Source organism: Chrysemys picta, chromosome 14, assembly GCF_011386835.1.
Source record: "Chrysemys picta bellii isolate R12L10 chromosome 14, ASM1138683v2, whole genome shotgun sequence".
Taxonomy (NCBI): Eukaryota; Metazoa; Chordata; order Testudines; family Emydidae; genus Chrysemys; species Chrysemys picta.
Window position 1 is genome coordinate 38,716,783 of NC_088804.1, and position 15,523 is coordinate 38,732,305.

At 57.1% G+C, this 15,523-nt stretch overlaps 1 protein-coding gene across 5 annotated transcripts in view; it reads right to left on the reverse strand.

Annotated features, from left to right (window-relative positions):
- Window positions 1-15,523, reverse strand: part of GSE1 (Gse1 coiled-coil protein) — a 343,522-nt gene that overhangs the window by 29,119 nt on the left and 298,880 nt on the right. For all 5 annotated transcript variants that reach the window (XM_042852107.2, XM_065567291.1, XM_005292260.5 and 2 more), the window contains one exon: window positions 3,553-3,752. In XM_042852107.2, coding sequence (XP_042708041.2) covers window positions 3,553-3,752 — 200 coding nt within the window. The remainder of the gene's footprint in view (window positions 1-3,552; window positions 3,753-15,523) is intronic.

Here is a 15,523-nt window from a genome sequence, read left to right on the forward strand (position 1 = left end):
TCAACCTGGGGACCCCCAAAGGAGACACAAAGAGGTATCAGGGTGTTCTAACATCCCTGCCCTTCCTATATGGCAGAAAGAGAGCAGGGTCCTGGGTAGATTTGGGGTTGATGGGAGGTGATGCCCTGTCCGGAAGGGGCTGACAGCTGCTGGGTTGGACGGCTGGATGAGAGGAGTAACCAGGGCCTGAGCCCAGCGTGGGGCAGAGAGAAGAAAGCGAAGGCAAACCAGAATGTCCCTGGGTCACATGAGTCAGAGATATCCTGCCCTGGGGCAAACAGGGCGGCCCTTCCTCATTCCCCAGCTGGATTGGCGACACGCCCCCAAGCACAGCACTGCCACCAGGGCCACGGCACACCCATGGCAGCTTCCCAGGGCTCAGAGCGGCACCGGACGGCCTGCGTTTGATTTGCTGTCTCGGAGCGGCGGCTGTGACGATGAAAGGGGAGGAGAGGAGGAGAGACGGGGGAGGAAAAGAAATCCGTCATTCCCTGGCGATTAGCGAGTGATCTCCGCCAGTGAGAATGCAGGACATGCCCTATTAGGTTTAAAATAGACTATTCTTCATTTAATCGGGCCTTTCAAAGGCTCCCCATTACCGGCGAAATCTCGGTAACCCTGGAGAAGCGGCTGCTGATGGATCGGCTGCTCAGCTCCCCATTTTGATTTCTGCATTGCTGATGCGAGTGACTCACCCCTCTAACTTTATGAAGTTATTTCCCTCTGTCTCCCCCGCCCCCAAAGAGAGGATTAAACCCTCAATTGAGTCTTTGTGCAGGGACTGAAGGGCCATATATCATCTGTTAATCCAGTCCCGGCTCCCTCCCAGCTCTCCCCGGCAGCATTAGTGGTTTGTTAAGCGCTGCGGCGATGAATCGCTGGAGCGGATCTGTCCCGGCCCCATCTCGTGGGGCACTGGATGCTTTGCAAGCAGCCGGGGGGAGGCGTTAGTACTCAGTCGGCTGTGAGGACATGGACAATAGGGTACTGGGGATGGCACAGGGGAATCCAACAGGCTGGATGAGCTCTGAGTCGGTGCAGGGAGGAGTCTAGGCGTGGCCCGGCCTCTCCCCCATTCCGTTTGGGGTGATGTGCAGAGAATGGGGGAAGTAGGGGCCTCCCGGGGTGTGGACCTCCCGAGGGGGAGAGGACATGTCCCCCTCCACCCTGCACCGCCACCCGGGGGCATGGAGATGCTGGCTCTCCCTCTAGAAACTGTGTCCTCTCCCCCTCCGGAGGCCCCGACCCTCTCTGAGCCTCTAGAATGGAGAAGGTAGGTTCCCAAGCGCTGCTGTCCCTGGGCTACGCTGTCGCTTCCCCCTAGCTTAGAGCAGGGGCAGACGGATTAGCGCAGCGCACTGACCCCTGGGTAATGGGACCCAGCGGGGAGAATAACGCCATCCCCCAGTGCTCTCACCCGGCACGGCTGTGCAACTCACTGGGAAGCAACGGGGAGTGGTGGAAAGGGGAGAGCCCCACCCACACCCACAGCTCTCGGCACAGGGTGTGGGTCACTGACCCAGTGGGATGTAGGTGTAGACAGGAATATCCCCCCCAACGCCAAAGGGCCTTGCAGAGAGGAGAGACTCAGGATGGGGGCAGCGAGACAAGATCCAAGGAGCTGGGGAGGTGAAGGGACACGGTGCCAAGGCGAGGCAGTATTCTTGGGGGCAAAGTCCAAGGTGATCTCTGGGACAGGTCACAGCATGGGGGCTGGGTCCTGGCTATCTGCAGCAGGACCTTCATCTGCTCCCCCAAGATCCTCTTGCCCTGTAAAGAATGTGTCCCCTACGGCTCAGTCTGAAACCATCTCCCTTCGGGTCATTTGCCCCGCAGCAGGGGCCAGAGGAGGGATCATGGCAGATGGGGGGGGAAGGGTGTGAGGGGGTGGCATCGATTTCTGACTCATTGCATGACCCTGCAGAAAATCACTTCTCTGAGCCTCAGTTTCCCCATCGGTGAAATGGGCTTGAGGATACCTGCCTTCCCTTGTAAAGCGTGTTGAGGGCTACAGACGAGATATGCTACGTATCGCTATCACTCCTCTCGCCCAGTGGAGAGGAAGGGTGGCCCAATAGGTAGGGCGCCAGTCCCTGCTCCATCACAGATTGCCTGTGTGACCTGGGGCAAGTCACTCAGCCTCTCTGGCCCTCCGAACGGACAATGGGGACTTGCCCTGCCCTGCCTCTCCGGGGGGCTGTGAGGATGACAGCAGCTTCCAGCTCACGCTTTGCAACCATTAACTACCGCCCCTCTGCCAGTCCCCTGGGGGTCCCAATTAACACCGTGTTACAGCTATGGAAACTGAGGCATGCAGCCAGTAAGGGCCCAAGCTTCACACTGATCCGTGTGGACCTCCGGGCCCAGCACTGCTCCACCCAGGGGCTGCCCTGCCCAGACTGGCTTGCAGGGCCGCGGCCGTAAGGGATTTGCACACGGCTGTCCCCTCCAGCGAGTTGTGCAAAGGGCAGGGGTGGATCAGAAGGAGCAGGAATGGCCTCTTCTCTCCTTTACCATCCTAGCGCATTAAAGCCTATTGTGTACGCGGCAATTACCTCCTCGTCTCCAGGCGCCAGGCTGGGACGCAGCTACGCGAGACAATAAACCAGACCTGGTTAACCTATATTTTAAAAAGGTCACTTCTTACGAGGCAGCCAACGGGGGGAGGAGGGGGACAATCAAGTCAGCAGCCAGGAGGGGGAAGGCTGAGAGAGAGGTGCTGTGAGCGCCCTGCCCCTCCCAAAGCGCTTGCAGAGGGTTCTGCTTCGTGGGATTAGAGCCTGCGTCCCTTGAAGCACCAAGAGTTTTGCTTTCCTTCCCCTCTCGTCTTTGTGTTTTAATTAGTATTTCCAAGTGGTGTAATCCCTCCGGGAACCCGCCATAAAATACAGGCGAGGAGAACCGCTAACAATGATTCTTAATTAGCAAGCGCTTCCTACCCAGATTGCAGCATGGGCATGGGGCGGGGGGAGAGACAGGAAGGGAAGCCTAGGACAAACCAAGTCAGATTGGGGTGCCAGGAGCCACAGGGCGAGGGCCTGCTTGGTGGGTGTATATTTACTGCAGGCTGCATGGAGATTAGAGACAAAGGCTGCCCCGCTCCCACCACCTTTTATCACTCTTGGCACTGGAACCAAAAACATTTGGCTTGAGAGCAAAGTTCCCACCAGTCTCCTTCTGTGCCCGGTATCAGATACACGCACAAAGCAAACAGCGCTGTGCACACATGTGGCTTTGTCCTCTGAGCTTGCATACACAGCACACACCCCTGCGGAGAGTCAACACATTCTTGTGGCGCTGGATAAGGAACTGCTGCACCAGGTCAGATCTCTGGCCCATCGACTCTGGCGTCCCGCGGGGCCAGTTGCTTCGGAGGAAGGTGTAAGATCCGTGCACTGATGGGATAAACCAGCCTGCAGGGAGAATTCCCTCCTGACCCCAAAAGTTAGAAGCCAGTTTATGCCCTGAAGCACGAGAGTGTCTGTCCCTCATAAGATTCAAGCGTGCGCGCACACACACACACACACACACACATACACACACACACGTTACCTGTCTGCCTTCACTTCTCCAGACCCCGTTCACCGTTTTCGTTGGGGCGATGGTCACCACAGGGGGCGTGCTAGGCACGCTGTGCCCCCCAGGGGGGACGATGATGGGGCCCATGGGTCCTCGCTTGGGTGTGCTGGCAGGGGAGCTGTGGTTGGTAGCTGGCGAGGAGACGGGGGAAGACTCGCTGCTTATCGAAGACCCTTTAAAGAAACCGAGAAAGGAGATCAGAAGGGAAACCTTTAACAAACCCTTAATAGTAGCACATCACCCATTAAACCTCATTGACAAACCCCCTGTCCCCGGATCGCCAGGCTGTGGATTTGGTGGCACCATTAGCTGGGTCAGAGACCATAGATTGGGCTAGCAGATTACGTCCTGTGCAACCCCCCTTCAGAGCCGCTGACCTCTCTGAACAGGAGCATACAAGAGCACATCACCGAGGGCCCCATCCTACACGGTGCTGAGGGATTCCTGTGAGCTACTTCGCACCCACAATGGCCACTGACTGCCATGGGTATGGAGGGATTGGGCCCAGAGTGTCGGGGCCACTAGGAAAGGTCCTCAGAGTCCCATGGAGGGCCACCATCTATCCTCAATGCCCCAACTAGTCCAGTGTCATGGCCACCACTGGAGCCCTGCCTGGTGGCCCATAGGATATAATCTGCAAAGCCAGATCTATGGCTGGGAAGGGAGAAGGGCCAGGAGGGGACCTCTCTCTTATCAAGCAGGCCTCTGAATGAAACGCTGGGTGAGTACCAGGGCTGGTAGAACCCAGGCACCACAGCGACCAGCGCAAGACACCCCCACATCGCAATGCCGCTGTGTGGGTTAGACTCCCAGCAGGTGGCAGCTCCGCCCCGACAAGGCAGTGAATGCCCATGCCGGGCTGAGCGGATCTTTGCCATCCCCAAGGTGGGGGACAGGGGGAGATGGATGAAGATCCCGGAGGTGAGGGAAAGGAGGAGATGGATGAAGGCAACCTCAGGACATGTCTACCCAGGACAATTTCCCGGCATAATGATAATTACGCGCACACATACATCCCATGTCACTCTGGAAGCGATACAAACACTAGTGGAATAAGAGTGCCTGCAGGGGGCAGTTATACCAGCAAGGTGGGTACATTTCCCAGGGGGTTAAAGAAGGGATCCGTGCAGTGGATTTACTGTGTACGTCTGAGGACCTATTAACACCCCCTTCCCCGACCCCACACCAGAAGATCCAGCAGCCAGAGAACGTAGCAGCCATGTTTGTTTTCAAACAGACTCTACTTTGCCTTGCTCAGGCGAATGACCCTTTGCTCTGGGCTGCCTGAATGGCTGTTGTGCTTCATCCCAGAAGTGGCTGCATTTCAGTGGCGGAGGCACTCAGCCACAGCCAGGGCGTAAAGTACATCATGGCAATGAGTCTCGCTGTACAGTGCTATTAATAAGAGACCGTTACTCCTGCCCAGCCCCCCCAAAGCTGGCTCCTTGCCCATGGAGAGAGAGGCTCCAAGACGACCATGCAGGAGATGTGCTGCTGCTGAAAGGGGTCAGAGGCATCAAAAGCGATTAGTTGTTTATTTATAATTCAATACCCCTTTATTCAGCACGCGGCACTGTCTGTGAGCGTGTGTGCTGCGGTTCTCATTAGGGAGCATCCTCTTAGCGTTAAAAGGCTTTGCCGCACGCTGTTCAAATGGCCCAGAATGGATCCTCTCGTCAGTCCCGCCTGGCCCGGGCAGCACCACAGCCAGGAGAGGGCTTCCACACTCGAGGACAAGCTGGGCTGAAGTCACTCACCGAGGGCGTCTTTGTGCAAACGGGGCAGCTGCCCGGCTTTCAGTGGTGCCAGATGCTGGCAGAGGGCAGGGGTCGGTGCATGAGGATCCCGCCCCTTGTCCTCTCCCCCAGGGCCTGGCATATTTGGTCAGCAGGTCCGTTGCTGGGGGGATGGGAGGGCTGGAGTTCCTGACATACTGCCTCCAAAGGACCTTGGTTTTTCACCCCCAAGCCCCGATGCAGTGGAAGGATTTTCAAGGCCCTCTGCCCAACCGTGGGGGCTTGAGAGCACTTGGAAAAACCGTCTCTCAAACAGACAGCTCTGCTGAGCCTTAAGACAGGGTCACCGCGGCTGCTCCATGATGCGGCCATGTCTGTGCAGCCTCACATCACAGATCTCCCCATCAGGCAGCCAGCGGCGCCAGCCCCCGGTAAGGAACAGCCGGCTGGGGTGGTGACAGCAGAGGGGAATATCTCCCCGAACAGCCTTTGCTCCCGACCGTGGTCTTATTCTCCAGAGCCCGTCCCCAAGCACCGCACTCACGGCAGTTCTCTTGCATGGCCAACAGGGAGGCTAAAATGTGCCTCACAGTTCTCCCCGCAGCCCCTCTGGTGCCATGTCTAATCCGACACAGGGCAATGAGATCCCCTCTGGCAGCTGGAGGTCTTGGGGGCAGAGGACACGAGGGCGACTGTCACGAGCAGCTCACCAAATTACTCTTGTAGTTCAGAAGTCAAAGATGCTGCTTTCGGATAGGAAGATCCTTGGTTCAAATCTCAGCAAGGATAATTGAGCCGTCTTCCATGCCCTCCCCAATGGAATGAGAAGAGTTTAGCAGCAGGCTGCAGTAACTTACAAATATGGTGGGGTAGTCATTTAAGATTTGGCTCTCCAGGTCAGCCCCTCAGTTCCCCTGTTGACCCTCTAGCAGGGGACTATGATTGTGGCATTAGAGGAGGACAAACCCCCTCACAACAAACCCAGCTAGCAGTGCCATACTAGGTAAACGAGGAAACACATTCCTTCCTGACCTCCACAGTGATCGCCCCACGCCCTGAAGCATGGAGATTAGACTAACAAACAGAACTACAAGCTTTATCGCTGCTCAGAAAATGTTCCAATCCCTTTTAAAACCCTGCCATGCTATTTAACTCAATAACTCCCTGTGGCTGATAACACGCTGTATGAGTACGTGTGTCCTTCCCAGGGGCACCCAGTCTACAGTACACCACCCTCCACACAGGCAAAGCTGGGGCAGCTACAGATGCCTAATGCAAAGTCCTGATATTCCAACTTTGAGCCAACATGAGAATTTTTCCAGCCCTCAGTTTGGCTGACTGAGCGGCATGGACATTCATCTCTGGCACTGGAGACGGGAAAGGGGCATCGGGGATGCCAAGCATGCGCAAAAGGGTGCCACTTGCGTGGCGCCAGCACCCGCTGCCAAGGACGCCCATCACGGCACACAAGTGGGGGCACAGTGACCCGAGAGCGTGACCGCTTTCTTTCAAGAAAAATTAGCCAACACTTGCAGTTGAGGCTGCAAAAGTTACTCTTGAGTGAGCGCTGGCGCTCGCAGACGCAGGCATTGGGATAAATCGAGTCACTCTTTGTAACCCTGGGGCAAGGCTCTGGCATTATTTGCATAATACATCTGTATTTTAAATTATACCCACCCCGGGGATGCCGGTGATATTTGCAAGGGAAAAATAAAACCTCCGAAATGGAATTAAAGTACCGAGAGCAATGCATATAGAAGGGAAAGGCTGGGCCAGAAATACAAATGGGATGCTAACTAGGGCACGCAGAGCTCATCATGTGCTTCACTGCAAATTGCTAGCATGTAAAACTGAGCAAGGACAGGCCAAGCTTTCGGATGTGTGAATTTTGTGCTCCTGAAAGATACCGCTGTAGGGCCGTGGAGACAGCAGCAGGAGCAGCGTGGGCTGCAGTGACCCCACGTCGCTCTGCCAACGCGCTTCAGCATCGACCACTTCCAGTGCCCGTTCAATCCTTGGCTCCTCTGCTGAGCCCGTCAACAAGCGGCCTAATTCTCTGCTGGTGGAAATGGGCAAAAGGCCAACCAAGTCAATGGCGCCGCATCCATTTACGGCAGTTTGCTAATTAGCACCAATTCTGAGAGTGGACTTAGCGGGAAGAGAACTGAGGCTGCTCTCAGCCATCAGGTGTCCCGACCGGCCTGGGCTCTGCAACTCGGTCCGACTCCCCCAGCACGTCGCTAATGGCGTCCCAGCTGAACGAGGTGCCTCTCAGCTATGAGGCTGGCACAGAGCTGGATTGAATCCCAGGGCTTGTAACTCAGAACTGGAGCCTGCAGACCTTGCGCCCGCTTGGCAGGCCAAAGGAAACGCCGTGTCGTGAGTTCAGTGGGAGTTTGGCACGGATCTGGGCCTGGCAGACTCCGTGACGTCACTAGCACTACTGTTTTCTGTGGAAGGTGCCCAGATGTCACGGTGACGGGCGGCAGGATAAAGCTCTAAGATAAGATGTTCCCCTAATTCACCTGTGGGCTCTCGAACGCTATTGCTCCCCATGCTCCGGTGGCAACGCAGAGCCCAGCAACTCTCTCCGAGCCACTGTGAGAGCACGGAGCTTGGTGCCGAGCAGCAGGGGAGGAGCATGGGAAGTGGAGAAGCACCAGCTGTTTCACGTGGGCTCGGCATGGCTATCCGGGCAGGCTGGGGGATGGGGGAAACGAAGGGGCAAGTGGCGGAGGAATCCTACCAATGGCGGTGTGCGGAGAGGCGTTATTAGCTGCCGAGCCCTATTAATTATTCCTGAGTCTCTTCGGGGAGCATCAGGGAGAGAAAGGCTGCCCATGACAAAGGAGGCGGCCGATACGGATTTGACACCCTCTGAGGTCTATCTTGTCAGCGCAAGGCCAACAACAATTAGCACCTAATCCCCTCTGAGCTGGGAAGCCATTACTCACCACGCGCTAGCGTTAACAATCAATACCGCCACAATGAGACGGGCAATTAATGAAGCTAAAGTCTTACTTCAGAACCTTAATTCTCGCTGTGTGGCTTTAAACGGGAGGGTTTGTGATCGTTATAATTAACTGGTGCTATTCAGCCAGGAGTTAGTCAATGAAACTAATCTGGATTGGAGATGACAAGAGGCACAGTGTGATGGTGTCACCTTTGTTGTCTGACCTCCTGCTTTCCGCTCAGTGATAGCAGATTAGCAGGCGAGGCTGACAGGCAAATGTAATTAACAGCTGAGACCCTGCAGAAGAAGAAAAAAAAACAGAGATCTGAACCAGCGAAGCCCACAATCGGCTGAGGAGCTTTGGGGATTTCTTTGTGCCTCCTTCCTCCCTCTTCGCTGCGCCTCCCTTTCAGAATAAATTTACTCCTTGATTAGGCAAGAAAAGGTGCAGATTTCTGTCCAGCCAAGAAAGGCGTCGGGGACCTGCATCCCAGACACTGCAAAGGTCTGAGTTATGAATGACTCATCCGGCAAAGCAACCTCACAGGCCATCCACAGTGTCTCTCCCCTCTCCTCCCCTCCCCTCCCCACCCCTCTAGCAAAGCCATCCACAGCTGGGAGGCATTCGCATTAAAGGCCAAACTAGTCACCATCTGTTGGCAAATAATGTGGCGCACTGAAGACACACTCTTTTTCCAGCTTCTTACTCCTGTCCGGTGGATAGAGCAAGGGACTGGGAATCAGGACGCCTGGGTTCATGCCCAGCTCGGTCGCCAGTCCCTGGCACCACCTTGGGCAAGTCTTTAGCTTTCCCCTGCTTCGGTTGAACTATGAGTAGAATATACCACTAGAGGTCTGGTCAGCACCCAGGTCTGAGCACTTGGTTAGCCTAGCCTGAGTGTGAGCAGCCCCCCTGCAAAGCCCCACCCGAGTTACGGCGTCCTCACCGGTGCTGCGCTCACCTGCGCATGTCGCTAGGGCTTCTGGGGGCGCATCGCTGAGCCGCTCAATGATCCTTTCCCAGTGAGCTGGGGGAGAACTCATCTCGCTGGCTGGGCACATGGGGGAAGGCACTGGAGGGCTGTCAGCACTCGAGAGTGAGTTAGCCAGTGTCCTCTCTGCAAAGCGGGCGGGTTACCTGCCTGAGTGAAAGCAGCACCTGGGCTCTAGCCTATACCCCCAGCCAGGCCAGCTAGCCAAACCCCCACTCCCAGCCGAGGGGGATGGGTTGGGGTAACACCCGGGGCTAACTCTGCAGTGAAGGGATGGCTTCGGGGGGTACCAGCTCCTAATGCAGCAGGGCTGACATCTGACAGGCTCAGAACCCAGCAGGGCTGACCCAGCTCTCCTGGAAAGGCAAAGTTCTCGATGCTTTGCTCTAGCCGGGCCTCTGCACACGTACGGATGTTTGCCCGGCTTGGCCGTGCATGAGGACCATGGCGCTTTGGGGACCCCGCTGTGTGCCGTGCCGGCTGCATCCTTGTGCCCCACGATCCTCACAAGGATGGAGACGCTGCAGGGGTCCTTGGGAACCTGCAGTCTAAAGGCGAGGGATCGCTGGGCTGACGTGGGGGTCGGCTCGCCCTGCCCCGTGGGAAGCCGTAGCGAGTTCCAGCCCGGGGAGCACAAGGGGGCTGGGCAGGCAAAGCCTTATGGGGCACACTGGGATGACACTACTGTACCCCACACTTAACCAGCCGGAGTTACTCCGCGGGCCGTTCCTTCCAGCTCAGACACACGGCAGCGCATGCTCTTGAGGATAAGCCCCGCAGCCTCCCCGTTAAAAAATAGCCCTTCCCTTGAAATCCTTCCCCAGGACTAGATCGACGGGGCCTGCTCCTGCCAATTCGCAGCACACACCATGCTTCTTCAGCAAGCAGCCGTGGGTTCCAGGGAGGCACGAGTGCTCAGCGCCTGGCACGGTCAGGCCCTAAAATGTGGCAGAAACAGCAACAGGCAAGCAGGAACCCAGCAGCATTTCACTGGGGCTGGGAGCGGCTGGAAACCAGCCCGGCCCGATGAGCACACTGGGCCAGATACTGGCCGCAGCGACGCCCTGTAAAAGCAGCACAAGCCCCCAGCGGCCAGCGCAGCCCCTCTGGGTTCACAGCAGAGAGAATGAGATTGGAACCAGGCCCTCTCTTCAGCCAGTTCCATTTTGGTGAGCCTCCCTGAGCACGGATCCCTGGACAGCTTTACTCTCGTAGAACGGGGCTGAGCCGGCAACGCAGCGAGGATGGACCTGGCAGTCTCTATCCTGGAGAACAGCAGCACCGTGGGGGCGGCTCTGCACAGCCCAGGCCCTGGGGCTCAGATATTATCTTGATCATCTGTGTTACAGTAACACCGAGAGGTTCCGGCTGAGATCCGGCCCCTGCTGCGCCAGGTGCTGCCCAAACACTGCCCATCCACCTTACACTCTAAGCAGAGGGGGAGGGCAAACAGAGGGAAATGGCTTGCCCAGGTGACCTGACAGGTCACCAGAACCCAGGGCTCCTGAGTCGGAGGCCAACGTCCAACCCGCTAGATCAGTGTAGCTGTCAGTCATGGACAAACACCGAGAACAAAGGGCCCTGGCTGCTCTGACATGGCCCTTGAGTTCACACGACAGACCTTTCCTTCCTGGAGGTTAATATCCCTTTAACAGATTCACGCAACACCAACAAGGGGGGGGGAAATGACTTTGAACTCTGCGCTGCATCTCCAAGCTCCCGGAACTCAATTAACATCCATTTGATATCAATAACTATGTTAAGCAGCTCCCTGTTTCTGGATGCGGCGGGCTCCCGGCGTGGCTGCTCACACACACAAGCCTTTCCCACAGCTTCTGAGCCTGCCTGGCCTCTTCCTTTGAGATGAGAGAGAAAGAAATTGCAAGAGAAACCATGTCGCTTTAATCCCCACCGGGCACGGCGCCCCTGGTTAGCTCTTGTTTTCCCCTTAAAGTCGTGTTTCAGCTTGAGCCGAGCCATTCACTAGGAGACACAAAATCCTACTCAAAAGGCACCAGCAGCTTTTCCAATGGAGTTGCGGGGGGGGGGGGGGGGGGGTGCTAGACCTGGCATACAGAGTTCTTTGTACTGGGACTGGGGGGCGGCTTTCGGGGAAACTTGGTGGGTGAATTTATTGCTCATGAAAGAGGAACGAACAGCATTGGGTAGAGCCGTGTGGCTGGAGTGCAAGAGACTCGCTCTCCCAATGCGCCTCAGCCCTGCCCTGCAGCTCTCAAGCATTCCCCTGAGAAGAAAATGACCAGGGCTCAGAATCAGGAGGTGAATAAACATCTGTTAGGGGCCAGGGATGCTGGGGTGGGGGGAGGAGGCGGCCATGGCCCTCCCACTTTTTACCAACCATAAGGTCAAGTGACGGGGGGGCAGGGAAGAGGGGAAAGGGGGGCGGGGGCGGAGACAAGCGAGTGGGGGGGGGTCTTGGGTGGAAGAGGAGCAGGGCCTTGGGGAAGGGTTGGTGCAAGGGTGGGAGGCCTCTGGGAGAAGGGGCGGTGTGAGGGTGGGGCCTCGGAGGAATGGGTGGCGTGGGGGCGGGACCTCAGGGAGAAGGGGCAGCACAGGAGGCGGGGCCGCAATTCGGGCCCTGGTGTCCACCCCCCACACTTTTAGGGATCTTCTGCCACTCCTGTTAGGGACTGAGCCTCTCGAATTCATTTCTCCAGTGATCTAACCGACATCTGAACCTAGCTCTCCCGAGATGAGAGATCAGTGCACCAACCTACCGCAGCCTCTAGCATCACAGGAGAGAAACACACCAATTTGCGTCCACTTGTCAAAGGCCCACTGGCGCTCAGTGCTCTTTTTACCCGCAGCTCTTCCTAATGCCATATTCCTGTTCTACACAATCCCCTTCCTCTCCCCGCCAAAGCCTCCCGAGCTAGATAATCTCATATATTATACATCTAGGAGATGATCCATCTCACAAACCCAGGCAGGCGGGGAAATCTGAAGACGGGGAAGGATTCTGCAATCAAATTATACAGTAGTTAAATCTAAATCAACAGAGAAAATGTGTGGCTTTTTATTATGAACCAAATTTGCTGGAGCAGATCTCTGTATATCGCTGCAAAGGAAAATGACTGCATTGGTGAGGATGACTGGCGTGCGAGAGAAAAATTTAAGCATCAGGAAATCAATGTCAGAACCCACTAATGTCGCTTTTGATGGCTAAGCAGCGAGACGTGGCTGAGGAGAATGAGACAGAGGAGGAAAATGGGGCGGCAGAATCTATAGCATTTTACAAATTGATTCTCCACCTTGTGTGGGGGTGGGGGGATGCGGGGGTTGCTGACCCACAGACCAGCGCCCATTATGCCAGGTAGGATCCACGTGTGATTCATGTTCTCTTTCAGAAGGCTGGGCAATTCCCATCGTAATTATTAATGAATCCTCTGCCGTGGTGAGCCTCCACATTTCAGAGGCCAATCAGCCGCTTGATGTAATCCTGCCACCCCACTCCGGGCCCCCTCTCGCTCTGTGTTCCGGGGAGCGTCCCTCGGGAGATTTGCCTCTTGGCACTGGCCGGACAGTGGAAAATGTTACGGTGCATCAAGCAGAGACGAACGGCCGGGCACAGAGATCTCCCCTGTCACCAGCAGCCCACAGCTCCCTCCCTTCCCCCGTCGCAAGACACAGCCCGGAGCAGCCAGATTGAAGCTTGTCTGCATTTTTCACTCCCTTCCCCGTGAGAAATTCTGCTGGCAGCGCAAATGATGCGCAATTACTGAACTTCCCCCCCCCCCAATAAAACAGATGGGCTGCCAAACAGGCGCTGTGCCGCCGAAGGAGGGGGCCTGGCGATTGACACACGCCATCCACGCGCTGCTGAGCGCTGGCGCGTTGCTCTTTAAAGGGGCCTAGCCAAGGCAGAGGAGCCCCGAACATGCTCCCCAACGAGCCGGGATTGCCGTGCGGTGCAACGGGCCAGCCCTTGGGCTCTGCCCATGCCCGTCTCCTCTCCAGACCAGGGCTGGCCCTGGCAGCACGTGGCCCAGAGGCATCTGGCACAAATGGAAGGGCAGCGACCAGCGCTAGGCTCTAGCTCTGTAACCTGGCTACGCTCATCCCAGATGAGCTGGTGGAGAAAGGGAGGCAGGCCAGGGACCTGGCTTCTCTGGTTCAGCCGCCCTGCGCACAGGCACTCCTGTGGCACCGCAGCCGTGCTAACGGCATTAGCAGATGGGACAGGTGAAGCGACTTCACGCTGCTGTGCCGGGGAGAGCCACAGAGCTCTAGTGGCTAGCGGTGACCCTGGTCCACAGCACAGCCACTCCCACAGGGGCCGGAGCGAACCCAGCAGGGGCCAACCTCTGTCTGAAGGAGAGGGAGCTGGCTGGGGTGCTGGGGACGGGGGGTCCCAAAGAAGAAAATGGTTGGGCTTGGAGAAGAGCCAATGGCTGTGCAGGGACCTTTCTGAACTGCAGTGAAAGCCGCCAGGGCAGGGCAGCCTGTGGCCACAGGAGCAGCTTGAATCATAGAATCTCAGGGTTGGAAGGGACCTCAGGAGTTCTAGTCCAACCCCAGACAGATTTTTACCCCAGTTCCCTAAATGGCCCCCTCAAGGATTGAACTCACAACCCTGGGTTTAGCAGCCCAATGCGCAAACCACTGAACTATCCCTGAGCTTGCTTTGCTTTCTTCCTGATGTCCCCCCCTTGGGCTCCAGGGCCCTGCAGCACTCCCAAGCTGGCTTCCCCGGGACAAGGCTCTCTGCAGCTCGGAGACGCTCCCTAAGGCCGACCCCTGCCGGCTGGTGCTGCGGGTGCTGGCTGCGCTCCAAGGGTGGGAGTCCATTTAGAGAGGGCGGGGCTGGCTGACGCCACCAGCAAACTTGAAGCGACAGCTCTGCCCTGCTAGCCCGGTCCATTAGCGCTGCGGGGAGATTCCGACTGGCCGGGGGCAGCTTGTTTGAAACCACTTCCCACCCCCCGGCCCTGAGAAGTTGGAAGATCCCGAGGCTCCCATCTCGCTTGGAAGAGTTGATGAGAAAATGGCTGAGAGGGAGAAATCCCAATGAGAAGAGGGTGAAATATGGCCCAGAGCAGGAGAGAGGGAATCTGATGGAGGAAAGGCCCTAGCCTGCGTCCAGCGTACCCCCTGGGGCCAGACGGGCACTATGTGCATGTGTCCATCTGTCCTGCTGCTCCCTGCTGGATAGGACAAGCCCTGCTCTGTGTGCGCGAGGGTGTGAGCGCCGTTTAACGCACCCCACGCTGGCTGCCCTTCAGCTAGAGCGTCACATTTTGCTTGTTGCCAGGTCTCCCTTTTAAGTCACACGGGTTTGAATGACAAAGTCCTTTAAATCCTCTGAGCTCCCCTGGCCACAGCAGCTTCCCGCCCAGATTAGAGGCTTTCAATGGAAACGCGGGTCAGGTTTCCAGGCGCTTGTCATGCAATCCACACTCCCCGAGCGGTACCACAGGGCGGCCACAGCCTCTGCGGGTGCCATTGCTGGGGGTACGAGGGCAAGACGTGCTGAGGTGATACCTTGTCCTCACTGTGCCAGCCCAATCCCGCCTGGCCAAATGACCTAGCAAGATGCAGGCCAGGCTTACGGGCATTGGGAGTATCCAAGAACAGCTGTGGCATCCTCTAGCACCCCCCTCCCCCCCTGAACATGTGACATAAGGAACGGGTGCCCACCAACGGTGCTTCCTGCACCCTCGCCTCTAGGGCTCCTGCCCAAAGAGTGAATTCCAAGCCTGCCTAGCCACACACGGCGGGATAACGCACAGCCAGCTGCAAGGGCCTGCGAAAGGAATGACCTCGCTGGAATGACGGAGTGACTGCCCGGGACGGCTCTGCCTCGGGGGATCAGGAACGGGATTCAGCTGGGCACCTCCAGGAGGCCCCTCTCCCGGAATCGCACGTCCTGGCCTGGGCACGCTGGCGGGCGGGTATGAAAGGAAAGGAAGCTGCACCGTGTACCCCATTGCAGCCGCAGCAGAGAGGCCAGCATGCAGGGGAGTGCTGCAGAACCCTGCTGGCAAGGCAGGGAGCGAGGACACCCGTGCTGCAGGGAGCTAAAGGTCTTTGCTTCCCCCAGACTGTGGCCCCAAACCTGGCACTGTTACATGAATGAGAATCCGGAGCATGGGGCCGGGAAGTCCTGCCACTCCCTGCTACCCCCCAGCCCTCCACTCTTCCTCTAATTCCTACCTGCGCTTCCTCCCGCCGGCGCCCGCGCGATGCCTTTGGCCGGGCTCCTGTTAAATAGCCCATGAAAGAGAAATCCATTTCTCCAGGCC